Genomic DNA, 13,813 nt, shown 5'->3' with positions numbered 1-13,813 from the left:
AGCAAAGACTGTATTCCTGGTCCAGCCCATGACTCGACTTTATTTGTACTGGAACTCTTTGTGACTCACTTTTATCGTTTCTTATGAGCTTACAGTATACCAACCTTGCTTGGTGGTTATGAAATATGAGATAATGCATGCGAATGTGCCTAGAATATGGTAGGCATTCAACAAAGGTTAATTTCTTCTCATCTCAAAGTGGCTGTGATCCTGGTAGGTTAAAGGAAAAGTTAAAAGAAGGGTTGAATCCGGCCAAGCTCAGTAGGTTAAATATCCTTTCTGATGTATACTGATGAAATCCGTATATGCTATTTTTGTCCAGTGGTATCTGAGTGACCTCTCAATTACCTGTGTTGAATTCAGTTCATTAAGGAGACAGGAGCTAAAAAAACCCCAACAATCAATCAATCTCTATTGTTGAGAGATCTGAACAATAAAACTACTGAATTTTCTTTTAGAAGGTTGATAGTTTCTTTGAAATTAAAGTAAAAACTAAAGTGCTTTACACTTTTTTTTTCCAGCATGCTACAAGTGAAAACTGATGAGAAAGTGAATTTGTCTGATGGGAATACAGCAAGTTGCCCTTTGAGCCCCATTAAGATGTGCCTTAATCGTCCCATTGAATGGAATCTGAATTTGACAGCAGCATCTCTAGCGAGCTGTACAGTTCATAACCAAAATCTCAAAAGTGAAGAGAAATAGATTGCAGTTCTTCTTGCACTATCCTTATTTTGTACGTCAACATTCTTCCTGCTGATAAGCATCTATCGATTGATTTTGAAATATTTCTAGTCGTGATTTGTCTATATATTAAATCATTAGCATTAATCATTTTGATTATATTCTTTGTATGTTTTTTTACGTTTTACACCAGGCCATTGTGGAATTTTGCAGTACAAATGGAATTTTGAAGTTTCTCTTTTTAATGGTATTTTGTGAATTTTTTACTCCCTAAGTTTAAATATATAATTGTCCCCAGTTTTATTTCCGTGCACAATGTCTTAATATATAATGCATTGTGAGACTTAGAAGGCTAGTATTGTAAAGATTTGTGATTACCTGACCCATGAACAGTTGTATAACAGGTGGATACCAACTACCTCGAAGCAAATTGGTAAAAGGCAAAGGTATCTCTTAGAAGTATATCTCTTTCAAAGTTATATATGTATAGAAAAATTGATCATAGTTTATCAAGTAGCATGTTTCCATTCATAAGGAGAATTTGAACTGATCAGTTATTTCTCTGTACTTTTAAACCTATAAAGTCTGGGTTTTAAGAGCAATGGCACAATTGCATGTTGACTCTTGAGCAAATCTGTGCCTCTTGCAGATAAGAATACTGTTTGGTTTTTGTAAGTTATCCATTTTGAATGAAAAATGGTAAATGGATTTACATCCATTGATTTTACTGTATTTTAGCCATTTATTTTAAAGTGTTAAGGGATGTCTTAAAATGAGGATAATATTCCTTACCTCTTTAGTAGTACAAAAGCATAGCTTTTGTGATTGGCTTATGTGATTGTGTCCAAAACTTGAATAGTAAGAATACTCAAAGTCTGATGCTTAATTTTTCCCATGGCTAAGAAGGAAAGCTTTGGTACGGTGGTCCATGTAAAGTATGTAAGAACACCCTTCCCTTTGGATTGCCTAGCTATGGGTTAAATGGGATTTAGTTTATTGTGTTTCTAAAGACTTTTACTTATGGCACATTTTGTGTACCTTCTAAGTCCTTATTTCTCCCAGCCTACCCCAACCCCCAAATTATTTTTTAAAAGACAGGGATTTAACAAAAAGGCTTACATAAGGAATTTGAAGCACAGGAAAAGACACAGAGCCAACAGAATGAGAAACAATCATCTATTTTTCATTGTTTTATATCACCACCATATCTGCCTTTTCCTTTTTCTTAATAAGCATTCTTTGTAACCTTCAGACTCCTTTTATATTTCTAAGTTTTATAAAGCACATATACATATGTAATGTAGCAATTTGGCTCAAAAAAGCACAGCATTCTTACTTTAGCTCCATCTTAGAATATCACCTTAAATAAATGGCCTCTGGTAAATAAACCTAAAAAAAGCACAATTATTATTAAAACCAATGTATTAGATCCAATGTTAAGGTATTTCTATTCTGAATAATAGAGATGATTATCAGAGGAGTAAAAGGTGTTTAGTTGGGAGTTACAGAAAGAAAGAGGACTGATATGACATGGTGTAAGTTTCTTAAGTCAGGCAAGTGCCAATTCAGAAAATAAATTTACAGTGAAGAAATAGTGCTCATTCATACATTAGTATATAGTGGACTTCCTGTCACATTCTTTTCCTACTAGTATTTTTTATTACCCACAATAAATATTTTGTTTGTTATGCCAAAAACATAGAGAACTCCATGATTAATATGTATATGTGAACATTTCCCTAACCCAGGAACCATCGTAACATAAGCAAACTTGGGCTCTCATATGCAAACATTCTAGGAAAAAAATTACTCATGCATGTAGCATTATCAAAATATTTTTAAGTGTAGGAATCACAAAATTATCAAAATGATAACTGTTGAACTTGGATGCTGGGGACTTTGGTTCATTATACTAGTCTTTCCTGGAAGTAAGCTCCTCTCTAGCCAGTTTGTGGCACTTCATTTGCCCTTAAGATGTCATTTTTAAAATGTGTTCTGAGGTGTTTTTATCTATGTTGGATCTGCCACATTATAAGTCAAACTTTTCAAATGCAAGCTACCAGCTAGTTACATTTAAAAGTTGTCTATAATGCCATGATTTTAAATGTGAGAACTCATAAGCATCACCTGGAAAGGCTGTTAAAAAGCAGGTTCCTGGGCCCACGTTAGATTCTGATTAAATCCATGACTGATGCAGATGGTCTGTGGAGCACACTGATGGACGCTGTCTCACTGCTTCAATACAGGCTAAAGTAATGTGGAATCACACAGCAGAAAGTTCTACAAGAATCAGACTTCTTCTAATTTTCATACAAGGGTAACTTTATTAAAGCAAAGAAATGAACATAATTTTAAAGGACATTTTTCAAAGGACTCCACCTCCATCATATCTTCTCCTAATTTTTATCTTCACTGAGAAATTATGCAAGGTTAAGTTTACTTTTTTCTAGTGCTGCTGTCTTTGCTCGTCTTGGTAGTCTCATCTTCATTTCTGATTCTGGCTCTGGAACTTCATGATCACTAAACAGATGTTGAAATACACCAATTTAAATACAAGCTTTAAAACCAGTTTATTTATAAATAAAACTTTGTTTCTGTCATTCTATCCATGTGTGATTGATATCCTGATTCGATCCGTGTGTGATTGATATCCTGATTCCGTTAAGCTTAAAACTGAAATTTCAAAACCAAAAAACACCGATTGGCTATCTAGCAAAGTGAACCATGGAAAACCTAACTAATTTTTTTTTATATCTACATGGAACCTGGTATTATACAGAAAAAAGCAAAAAACAAAAACCCAAACTTCTATAATGAAGCTTGTAATTAAACAGGAACCATAACAACTGCCCAAGAGTTTTTTTAGGAAACTCAAGTAGTGAAAAAATAAGTTCTATTTATTTAGGCAATACATTCCTAAAACACTGTAAACAGCAAGTTTCCCCAAAAGATACTTTAAATTTAATTAAAACTTGATCTAAAGTTATAAAATGAAAATATATACATTTTACCTATGAATGAATGAATGCAAGACAGCTGTAAACAGCTTCCAACAATGGCTTATTGGCAGAAACCAAAAATAAACAGTATATCACTAATATCATCCAAAGTATAGGCAGAATTATTCTATCATTATAAATGTAGAGAACCCAAATCTGAATCTCAACAGTTTGCTAATTCAAGTTTAGAGAAGTCATACATACATGATCTTATAATTAAAGGAATACATGGAAATACAATTTGAAAGAACATAAAGATAACTACCTAGTACTAAAAGCCATGTCAACGAACAGGAAAAGCACACAAGCCAGAGGAAGTCAAATGCTCTTAGATACATAATCTAAAAAGCTGTAAATTTTCATGGATTATCTTGTTAAATAATCACAGTATAAGCAAACTACAACTTTTTTTTTTTACTTCTAGACAAATATTTTTTTTAAATGAGGATAAACCTCTTTACATATTCTAGATGTGCATGGCATACCTTTCAGAGTCAGCCTCAGCCTCAACAGTCTGACGTCTCCTGTTCGTTCTAGCTGAAGCTATCACTTTTCTCCGTCCTTAAAGACAGTATATAATTCATTATCAAAATCTATTATCAATTGCTCATTTTTAACCTGTTTTCTGGGCTACCCAAATCCTTTATTTTTCCCTCTTCAACACCCTTTCCTCCTAGTTCCCAGCCACCCTGATACAAATTAGCAACACCATGGAGAAAAGGAACCCCAGCAAGATCAAAATTTTACTAATTTCTTTTGTAAACTCTTATAATAGGCAAGGGAAAAGATGGAAACTGAGTTATAGGTGGCAAATTTTGTTAAATTTATTTGGGGGAAAGAAGCATGTGAAAAATGTTATATAAAGAAAGTACCTCATAGCACAAGGTATATGGAGAACCTAATGAAAATTAAGGTTAAAAAGAGAGGTTAAGCCCATAAAACAGATCCTAAACAAATAGAACTTTAATCAGTACAATATGGTTTACTGTAAAATATTCAAACATATACATGGTCAAATGTGTGTTCTAAAACATTTCAGTATAAAAATTAAAGCCCTTTATATGCTGGGGGGTTACAAAAATTCTACTAGCTAGAAATTCACAAGGTTAAGCAGCGAAGTGGCCTGTGATGCTCATTTATGATAATAAAACAGCATATATAAATGAAGTTTGAGCTATTAAAAAAAAAAGAGGTGTAGTTCTTGTACCTGACTAAAAGCAATCTGATCAAAACCAAATTATTCAGTATGATCATTCGGTTGAAATTTATATACCCTACTTATTCAAGTGAGACTTTTTGTTTCTGTTTTCTTCCAACTGTACATATTTGCTTGTAAACTTCTAATGTAGTTATCCCCAAGAAAACATCCAACAATATGGGACTAATGTGGAACAATTAGCCAGCAATTAGCATTTAAATAACTGATTGGCTACAAAACAATATTATTTTTTTCCATTTAGAAAAAAATTAAATCTACACAGAAAAGGGCCTCAAGGATTAAAATAATGGTTGGTTCATAGGTGGAATTATTAGCATTCTTTTGATTAATTTGCTTGGATGTATTTTCTGATTCTTCTGTAATAAGCATGCATTGCTTTTGTAATAAGAAAATAATAAAAAATTTAAAAGACCTTGAATTTCACACTTTTTTTTCTAAGTGATCCCTTAATAATCAACATTTACTTTATTCCAGCAAATCCCCTATTGTTGGATATCCCTTTGAAAATAAATTATGTTGGGAAAATATGAAGTAAAACGGAAAACAGAAGCCCAGAAAAATACTAGGAGGATAAAAGGGACAAAAATGCTTAATCATATAAAGGACAGACCACAAACAACTGATAATATAAATATAAAATCATCGTTCATCATTTGATAATAAAAATCTTAATTTAACCCAAATAGTCCTTTGCAGTATGATCTTTTGCATCATATTTCTTTCAATCAAAAGCACTTGAAGCAACACCGATGTCTTTTAGACACAAAGCAAAACCTAATATCATCTAAAACAAATCAAAAAGAAAGTTAAGGATACTGAAGACAATGAATGATCTTTATACCTATCTAAGGAAACAAAGTATTTCACTGGATAGCAAAACTGAAAAGTTTTATTATAAGGTTAGTCAATCCAGGGGACTTCCCTGGTGGCGCAGGGGTTAAGAATCTGCCCACCAATGTGGGCGACATGGGTTCGAGCCCTGGTCCAGGAATATCCCACATGCCATGGAGCAACTAAGCCCGTGTGCCACAACTACTGAGCCTGCGCTCTAGAGCCCGCAAGCCACAACTACTGAAGCCCGCGTGCCTAGAGCCCATGCTCTGCAACAAGAGAAGACACCACAATGAGAACCCCGCACACTGCAACGAAAAGTAGCCCCCGCTCGACGCAACTAGAGAGAACCCTGCACACAGCAATGAAGACCCAATGTAGCCAAAAATAAATAAATTAATTTAAAAAAAAAGAATCCGCCTGCCAATGCAAGGAACACGGGTTCAATCCCTGGTCCGGGAAGACCCCACATGCCGCAGAGCAACTAAGCCCGTGCGCCACAACTACTGAGCCTGCACTCTAGAGCCCGCACACCACAACTACTGAGCCCACGCACAACTGCTGAAGCCCACGTGCCTCAAGCCTGTGCTCCGCAACAAGAGGAGCCCCCACTCGCTGCAACTGGAGAAAGCCCATGCGCAGCAACGAAGAACCTAATGCAACCAAAAATAAATAAATAAATAAATTTATTTTTTTAAAAAAGCTAGTCAATCCATATATTACCTCTGTTGGTCTTTTGCTGAGTGGATTTCATTCGGGTTGCTTTTACGTCCTTGACAGGAGTTATATATACTTCTTTGTTGTTTTCTATTAAAGGAAATAATACAATTATTAATTAACTAAATTAAAAGTAGCCTCATGAAATACTTTAAATGATCAAATCAATGACAACCAGTCCCAATAGCAGCTATTGAAAATTTATCATAAATAAGTGTTCCAAAAAAATGTGAACACTGGAAAATAAGCAAGCAAAACTCTTAGGAACAAAGTATGCATGGTCATATGGTGAGAAATATACACAAAAAAACTATACAGTAAACACTTATCAGTAATACACTTTCCTAAGGGGATTTAATTAGAAAATCTTTTCTTCCATTTCTGACATACAATCACATGTATGTTAGAGGAGGAAAACAATGTATCTCAGTAAAGATGAAAAGGACAGAATCTTATAAATACTCAGGTTAGTATGTCATTACCATCTTCACTTTGAAAAACAGTTGTAGTTGTGTTGTCATCCTGTGCCGCTACAACTTGGTCACCATGTTCTTTATTTCCTTTTTCTAACTGAACCTTGATTTTCTCCAAAGCTCTCACACACATTCTATCTTTTACTTGCTGTAACAGAAAACTTTTTTTAATGCAACATTTTCTAATCTTCTTTCAAAAATGCTATATACTGATAAAGTTAATAAAACATTCTAAAAATTCTATTAAATTTATGAAGGAAATATTTACTTCAAATGAGCAAAGTCACAGCATACTACTGTATGCATAAATTAATAGAATCATGTAAATTCTACTTTGATAAAAATTTATACACATTAAGAGTAACTAGAAACTACTTACCTCCAGAATCTCATTCAGTAGAACCAGAAGATCTTTAGCAAGACTGCTAGTGAGTTCTAAAGAACTCAAGGCTTTCGTATAGACCCGAATTTCTGGTGAATATGGACATGTTAGGATCTCATTGCAAATTTTTATAGCCAGATTGTCATGAACTGTTAAGGCCTGGAAAATCAAGAGAAAAATTCTTGTCAATTGAAATGGTATGATTACAATACAGTCTGACACATCTATCATTTCCAACTAATTATCTTGACATAATCCCAAAATGTCTAAAACAAAATTATCATAGTCCTCCCCATGTGAGCTCCCCTTCTTGTAAAGTGGATGCTGTGGTACAGGGCCCAGATCCATCTGCTTTACTACTGACCATTCATTCTCCAGGCTACCATGAGTTATGGAGGCTCAAAGTTCCCAGGTGCAAAACTGATCCAAGCTGAAGACAATGGGCTCTGCCTAAGGTCACACCTTCCCCGCAAGGGTTAGTCCACATTCAGTAACTGGTAGATGTACAGGTATAACAGCCCAGCCTTGTTTCAATTCTGGACAAAGCAAAGAACTATCCCAATTCTGGAACTTCTGTGAGATCAGCTGGGACCTTAAGACTGTATGACAGTTCAACTTCTTCCTCTGCCCAATCTATTTCCCTCACTCCTTCAAGATGCTGATCATGAGAGTACACCCTAATGTCAACAGCTTCTTTGAGGTCTTCTGTCACCCACACTTAGGACCTCAGGGTTATCTTGGATTCCTCCATCTCCCTTGACTCACACAAAGTTCTTTCTTCTAGACTTTTCTACCCGCAATTTTTTTTCTATGTCAATTTCTACTACTTTTTTCTGTCTACTTTCTACTACTACTTTCTATTATTCTTTTTCTGTAAGCTTTTATCTCCTAATTATATCAATTTTTAACTGCTCTCTTTATTAATATTCTCTCCCTATTCCTCTTACCAATTCACCTCACTTAATGAAACTGACCACCAAATTAATCTTCCTAATAAGTAACTGTCATCCCATTAACCCTTTCATTATACCCTTTCATTATACACCCTGCAAATAGAGTCAACTCCAAATTCCCTATCCTAATGTTCTTCCCTAACAGGCCTATTCAGGATCCTTAGCTGACAGAGTTTTTCCACAGTTCCCCAACATGACTTGTACTACCAGCTACATTTAATCACCTTTACTAAAAGTCTTTTCTCTCTATCCAAACCACTCCCCAAATCCCAACAAGGCCTAAGTGAATTTTACTCAGTGAGATTTAAAACTAGTAATGCTGTACTCATCACCCATACCACATGAAACTTGCCATCTTCTAAAGTGCTAAAACACTTAGTAGCTATATCACTGACCCTTACTATATTTTGCCTTAATATCCATTGCAATCTTCTTTCCAATAACATGTAACATAGTAACTCAAATGAAGTATGCAGTCACTAAGTAACAAAACAGAAGACCAATATTTTCAACTTAATCAGCTGGCATCTGAAATAATTAACACATTAATTTTCAATATGGTGAATGTTTGATCAAATGATACTAAAGGGTTAAAAACCAGCTTACATGTAATTTGTGGGAGAGTATGCACTTACTATATCTTCTTCGAATTACAAACAAAACTAAGCTTGAGGTGAGTTTCATTCTTTGAATTCTCCTTCCTTGTATCAGAAACAGAGCAGGTAAGCCAATAATTGAGGACTCAATGAGTCCTACATAACAGGTCATTATGAGTCCTACATAACAGGTCATTATACAGAATGATTAACAGTCAGAACTAGGTGGGGAGGGGGGCGTAAGGATGATGAATTTTCGGTAACTTCTTTTCAGTAGCAAAAATGTTAGCAATGATTACTTCTATTTTTATATGATTATCTCCCCATTTCCCAAAAGATTTTTTTAAATTATAGTTGATCTACAATATTATATTAGTTTCAGGTGCACAAGAGAGTGATTCAATATTTTTATATATTATACTCCATTTCAAGTTATTATAAAATAATGGCTACATTTCCCTGTGCTGTACAGTAATCCTTGTAGTTTATTTTATACATAGTAGTTTATGTCTCTTAATCCCCTATCTCTATCTTGTCCCTCTCCCCTCCCCTTCCCTACTAGTAACCACTAGTTTGTTCTCTATAACTGTATGTTTGTTTTGTTATATTCATTCATTTGTTTTACTTTTTAGAGTCTGCATATAAGTGATAACAGAGTATTTGTCTTTCTCTGACTTACTTCACAAAGCACAATACCCTCTAGGTCCACCCACATAGTTGCAAAAGATCTTTTTCTTGCTTTGTGTTATGTGCTACCATATAAACTAGAAATCTCAAGATCTATATGTAACTTCTCACTATTTCAAAGAATCTATGAGAGGGATTATTTTACCAAAGCATGCTAGTTACCATCCCTAGACCATCCACAGGCTAACATGCTCACCTACCTGATAATCTTGCGAATTCTTGTCCTGAGGATTTAATCCACTTGGTCTTGTCAAATCTACAAGTAACTCAGCAACATTAGTGATGTCTATTTCAGCTAAAGGAGAAGATGCAGGGGCATTGGCCAGTGTTTGTAGAGTTGGAAGAAAGGCTTCTTCAAAACATTCCTGGTTAGTCCTATTGAAAAACAATTTGAGGTATGTTGGCAAAGAAAAAACATATGATTCTTTATAAAGCAGCAACAACAACATTATATATTAAATGCACCCCACCAAGATACAGTACATATTCATCTAGGAAAGAGCCAAATAATTCAGGTAGATAGAATCTAAGTAAGTTCTTCTCATTTCCTCACTTACCACTGAAGAAAAAGAACATTGACAACAAAATACTATAGACATGACTCATAGGGAGCCTGAATTTAACTTCAAGTTAGATTTTGATTTATCAATATGACTAAATACCTGCTTGCATAAGCAAACATTGGGAAGAACACGCCTAAGCAATGTCGAAGTCGAACATCCTCTTCAGTCACAGGATTGTACCATAACAAGACAAGACGAGAAAGAATCCTGCTGCTGACCAAAAGCCCAGAGAACATCAGCTTGGCTAGTCCTTCTGCAGCTCCTGTCCTGAGTTCAGACACCTATTAAAAATGACTTTCATTTAAAAGAAATTTTTTATTTGTATTTCCTTTTTAAGCCTTACATTGTAGCCTAAAATAAGTACTTTTATATAAACTATCCAAAATCATTCCTGTTATTATGAATTATTTTAAAGGCACATAAAAAGATTTTGTTTTTTCCTTTTAGGTTAAGGCTATGTGACAAATTATTAGTCTAGCTATGAAAACTTCAATTCCTTTTAAATTCTTTAGAAGAACCAAAAGATCTTATAATATTGTGAAACCAGAAATCAACAATATGTATTAAACACTTATCATGGTGGTAAGATATAGGAAACCTTCAGTAATGGTCTCTGCCATCAGAGAAAGTGCCTATAAATGAAAGCTCCAGAGGTGGGTGTGGCAATGTGTGTGAATAATAGGTAAAATGTGAATAGAAGGTGTACAAGTAGAAAAAGGCATTCTTAGAAAGAGAAACCAAAACAAACCTAGAGAAGAAAATGGAAAAGATGTAGTGGTATTCAAATGGAGGTACAGGTATAAAAGAGTAGTAATTAAAAATATTGGTTATTGATCCTGAATTAAATTCAAGCCGCTGACACTTCCTAGCTGCATGATCCGATCCTGTGCATATTACTTAATTTCTTTGTGCCTCACTTTTTTCATATACAAAAAAAGGGCTAATAAAACTACTTATCAAAAAACACAAAGAAATAATACATGTAAAGCTCTAAGGAGTGCTATCTACACAGTAAATCCTCAACAAATGTCGGTGATTATTATTATTGATGGAAAATAAGTTTGCTCAGTGATCAGATTAGAGAGACCTTGAAAATTAGGTAAAGAAATATGGTTGAAGATTTTTGAAAGGGTAGGGAGATAAGATTTAAATGAGATTTCAGGAAAATTATCTAGACAGGCCATAATCTGGGAAAGAAAGACAAGTCTAAACTAGAGGGGACAGGAAGAAAAACAGAGGAATGAGCAGATACAAGAACTATTTCAGAAATTTTTCAAAACTCAAAAATAAGAAGAAAAATGTAGAGGTTGATAAGATTAATAAGTGCCAGGGTACTGGCATGTGCTTTCCACATACAAACTCATTTAGGGCTCACAACAAGCATGAGGGCAGAGACTCTGTTCCACTCAGCATTGTACTCTCAAGAGCATATAATGACTGAAACATAAATAGCTCTCAAATATTTGCTGACTAACTTAAAGAATTATCCCACTGAATAAGCATCATTATTCCCATTTTAAAGATTAGGAAACAGGACAGAGACAGTAAATACCTTATTGAAGATTCACAGACATTACCAGAACACAAATCTTTAAGTCTCCAACTCCAAAGGCTGCATGCCCTCTGTCTTTTTTAAAATTTCTAATATGGGAATTTTAATTGGGACAGGACTGCAAGTCTTTAAAGCATGTGAAAAACTATTATTTATGGCCCAGCGGACAGTCAAGGAAGTCAAGATTTTTTAGTGGTTATGACAAAAATAAAATCAAAGCCACAGAATCTAGTTTAACCAGAAAAAGATTAATGTACCTGCACTATTTGAAAAAACAAAAACAGGGGCTTCCCTGGTGGCACAGTGGTTGAGAGTCCTCCTGCCCATGCAGGGGACACGGGTTCGTGCCCCGGTCTGGGAAGATCCCACATGCCGCGGAGCGGCTAGGCCCGTGAGCCATAGCCACTGAGCCTGTGCATCCGGAGCCTGTGCTCCTCAACGGGAGAGGCCACAACAGTGAGAGGCCCGCATACCGCAAAAAAACAAAACAAAACAAAAACCAAAAACAAAATTCATTCATCTACTGTCAAACAGTTTTCATGTGCAATAGTTTTCCATCTATGCAATGTCAGCAAGCCCACAGCACTAGACAACTGCCAACGAGAAGTTAGTCTATCACTTGGCTAATAACTCAAAATTTAAGAAAATACTGATACAATTATACTCCAATAAAGATAAAAGAAAAAAAGAAAATACTGATAAGGAAGGACTTATTTCCACCATTTTGCAGTCCAAATGTGAAGTCAAAAACTGTTACAATATACAAAAGACATTAAATATTGATTTAAAAAAGGTCAATTCATCAAAAAGATAATTATAAACATATACACAACAAACAACAGAGCCCCAAAATATATGAACATACACTGACAGAATTGCAGGGAGAAATAGATAGCTCTATAAATAATAACTGAAGACTTCAATACTCCACTTTCTGTAATAGAACAACTAAACAGACCAATAAGGAAATAGAGGACTTGAACACCACCATAAATGAACTAGACCTACCAAACATATAGGACACTCCACCCAAAAATAGCAGACTACACATTCTTCAGGTGCACATGGAACATTCTCAAGAACAGAGGCTATATTAGGCCCAAAACAAGTCTTAATAAATTCATAAAGAATGACATTATACAAAATATCTTCTCCAACTACAATGGAATACACCTGAAAAGCAACAAGAGACGAAAACTGTAAAATTCACAAGTCTGTAAATTAAACAATACACTCTTCTTACACACCAAAGGTCAAAGAAGTCATCAAAATGGACATTAGAAAATAATTAGATGGGGGCTTCCCTGGTGGTGCAGTGGTTAAGAATCCGCCTGTCAATGCTGGGGACATGGGTTCGAGCCCTGGTCTGGGAAGATCCCACATGCCACAGAGCAACTAAGCCTGTGCGCCACAACTACTGAGGCTGCGCTCTAGGGCCCACGAGCCACAACTACTGAGCCTGCAAGCCACAACTACTGAAGCCTGCATGCTTAGAGCCCAAGCTCACAAGAGAAGCCACCACAATGAGAAGCCCGTGTACTGCAACGAAAAGTAGCCCCCGCTCGCTGCAGCTAGAGAAAGCCTGAGCACAACAACAAAGACCCAACGCAGCCAAAAAAAAAAAAAGAGAGAAAATAATTAGATGAGTAAAAATGAAAATGCAACAAATAAAAACTTATGGTGTGCATCAAAAACAGTGTTCAGAGGGAAATTTATAGCAGTAAATGTCTACCTTAAAAAAAAAATCTCAAATCGATAACTTTACACTTTAAAGAACTAAAAAAGAGGTAGAAAATCAGGGGTGGGGTGTGGAGAATCAACGAAACCAGAAGTTGGTTCTTTGAAAAGATGAACACAATTGAAAAACCTTTAGTTAGACTAACAAAGAAAAAAAGAAGATGCAAATAACTAAAATCAGAAATAAAAGCAGGGACATTACAACTGACCTTACAGAAATAAAAAGGATTATAAACAAATAATAAGAACTGAATATCAACAAATTAAACAACCTAGATGAAATGAACCACTTCCTAGAAACACACAAATTACAAAAATAGACTCAAGAAGAAATAGAAAATCTGAACAGACCTATAACAATAAACAGATTGAATAAGTAAATCAGAAACCTCTCCAAAAGAAAAGTCCAAGACCAGATGTGTT

At 35.1% G+C, this 13,813-nt stretch overlaps 2 protein-coding genes across 10 annotated transcripts in view; one reads left to right on the top strand and one right to left on the bottom strand.

Annotated features, from left to right (window-relative positions):
* The window catches only part of LCORL (ligand dependent nuclear receptor corepressor like), a 185,218-nt gene extending 184,427 nt beyond the window's left edge, over positions 1 to 791 (top strand). For 6 of the 9 annotated variants that reach the window (XM_082600672.1, XM_082600673.1, XM_082600668.1 and 3 more), the window contains one exon: positions 522 to 656. In XM_082600672.1, the coding sequence (XP_082456798.1) occupies positions 522 to 535 (14 nt within the window). In that variant the 3' untranslated portion in view covers positions 536 to 656. Of the gene's footprint in view, positions 1 to 521 lie in introns of all 9 variants that reach the window. The other 3 variants (XM_082600679.1, XM_082600677.1, XM_082600669.1) reach the window with 3 other exon arrangements.
* A 2,185-nt stretch (positions 792 to 2,976) lies between these two features.
* Positions 2,977 to 13,813, bottom strand: part of NCAPG (non-SMC condensin I complex subunit G) — a 38,901-nt gene continuing 28,064 nt past the window's right edge. The window contains exons 15-21 of the mRNA XM_082603818.1: positions 10,201 to 10,382; positions 9,739 to 9,913; positions 7,300 to 7,461; positions 6,930 to 7,068; positions 6,454 to 6,537; positions 4,166 to 4,241; positions 2,977 to 3,201 (exon numbers count right to left, since the gene is read on the bottom strand). Of these exons, the coding sequence (XP_082459944.1) occupies positions 3,102 to 3,201; positions 4,166 to 4,241; positions 6,454 to 6,537; positions 6,930 to 7,068; positions 7,300 to 7,461; positions 9,739 to 9,913; positions 10,201 to 10,382 (918 nt within the window). The 3' untranslated portion in view covers positions 2,977 to 3,101. The remainder of the gene's footprint in view (positions 3,202 to 4,165; positions 4,242 to 6,453; positions 6,538 to 6,929; positions 7,069 to 7,299; positions 7,462 to 9,738; positions 9,914 to 10,200; positions 10,383 to 13,813) is intronic.

This window comes from Mesoplodon mirus (assembly GCF_964341445.2).
Source record: "Mesoplodon mirus genome assembly, chromosome: 2".
NCBI classification, from domain to species: Eukaryota; Metazoa; Chordata; class Mammalia; order Artiodactyla; family Ziphiidae; genus Mesoplodon; species Mesoplodon mirus.
The sequence above is the reverse complement of the archived record's forward strand: the minus strand, read 5'-3'. Positions and strand labels throughout refer to the sequence as shown.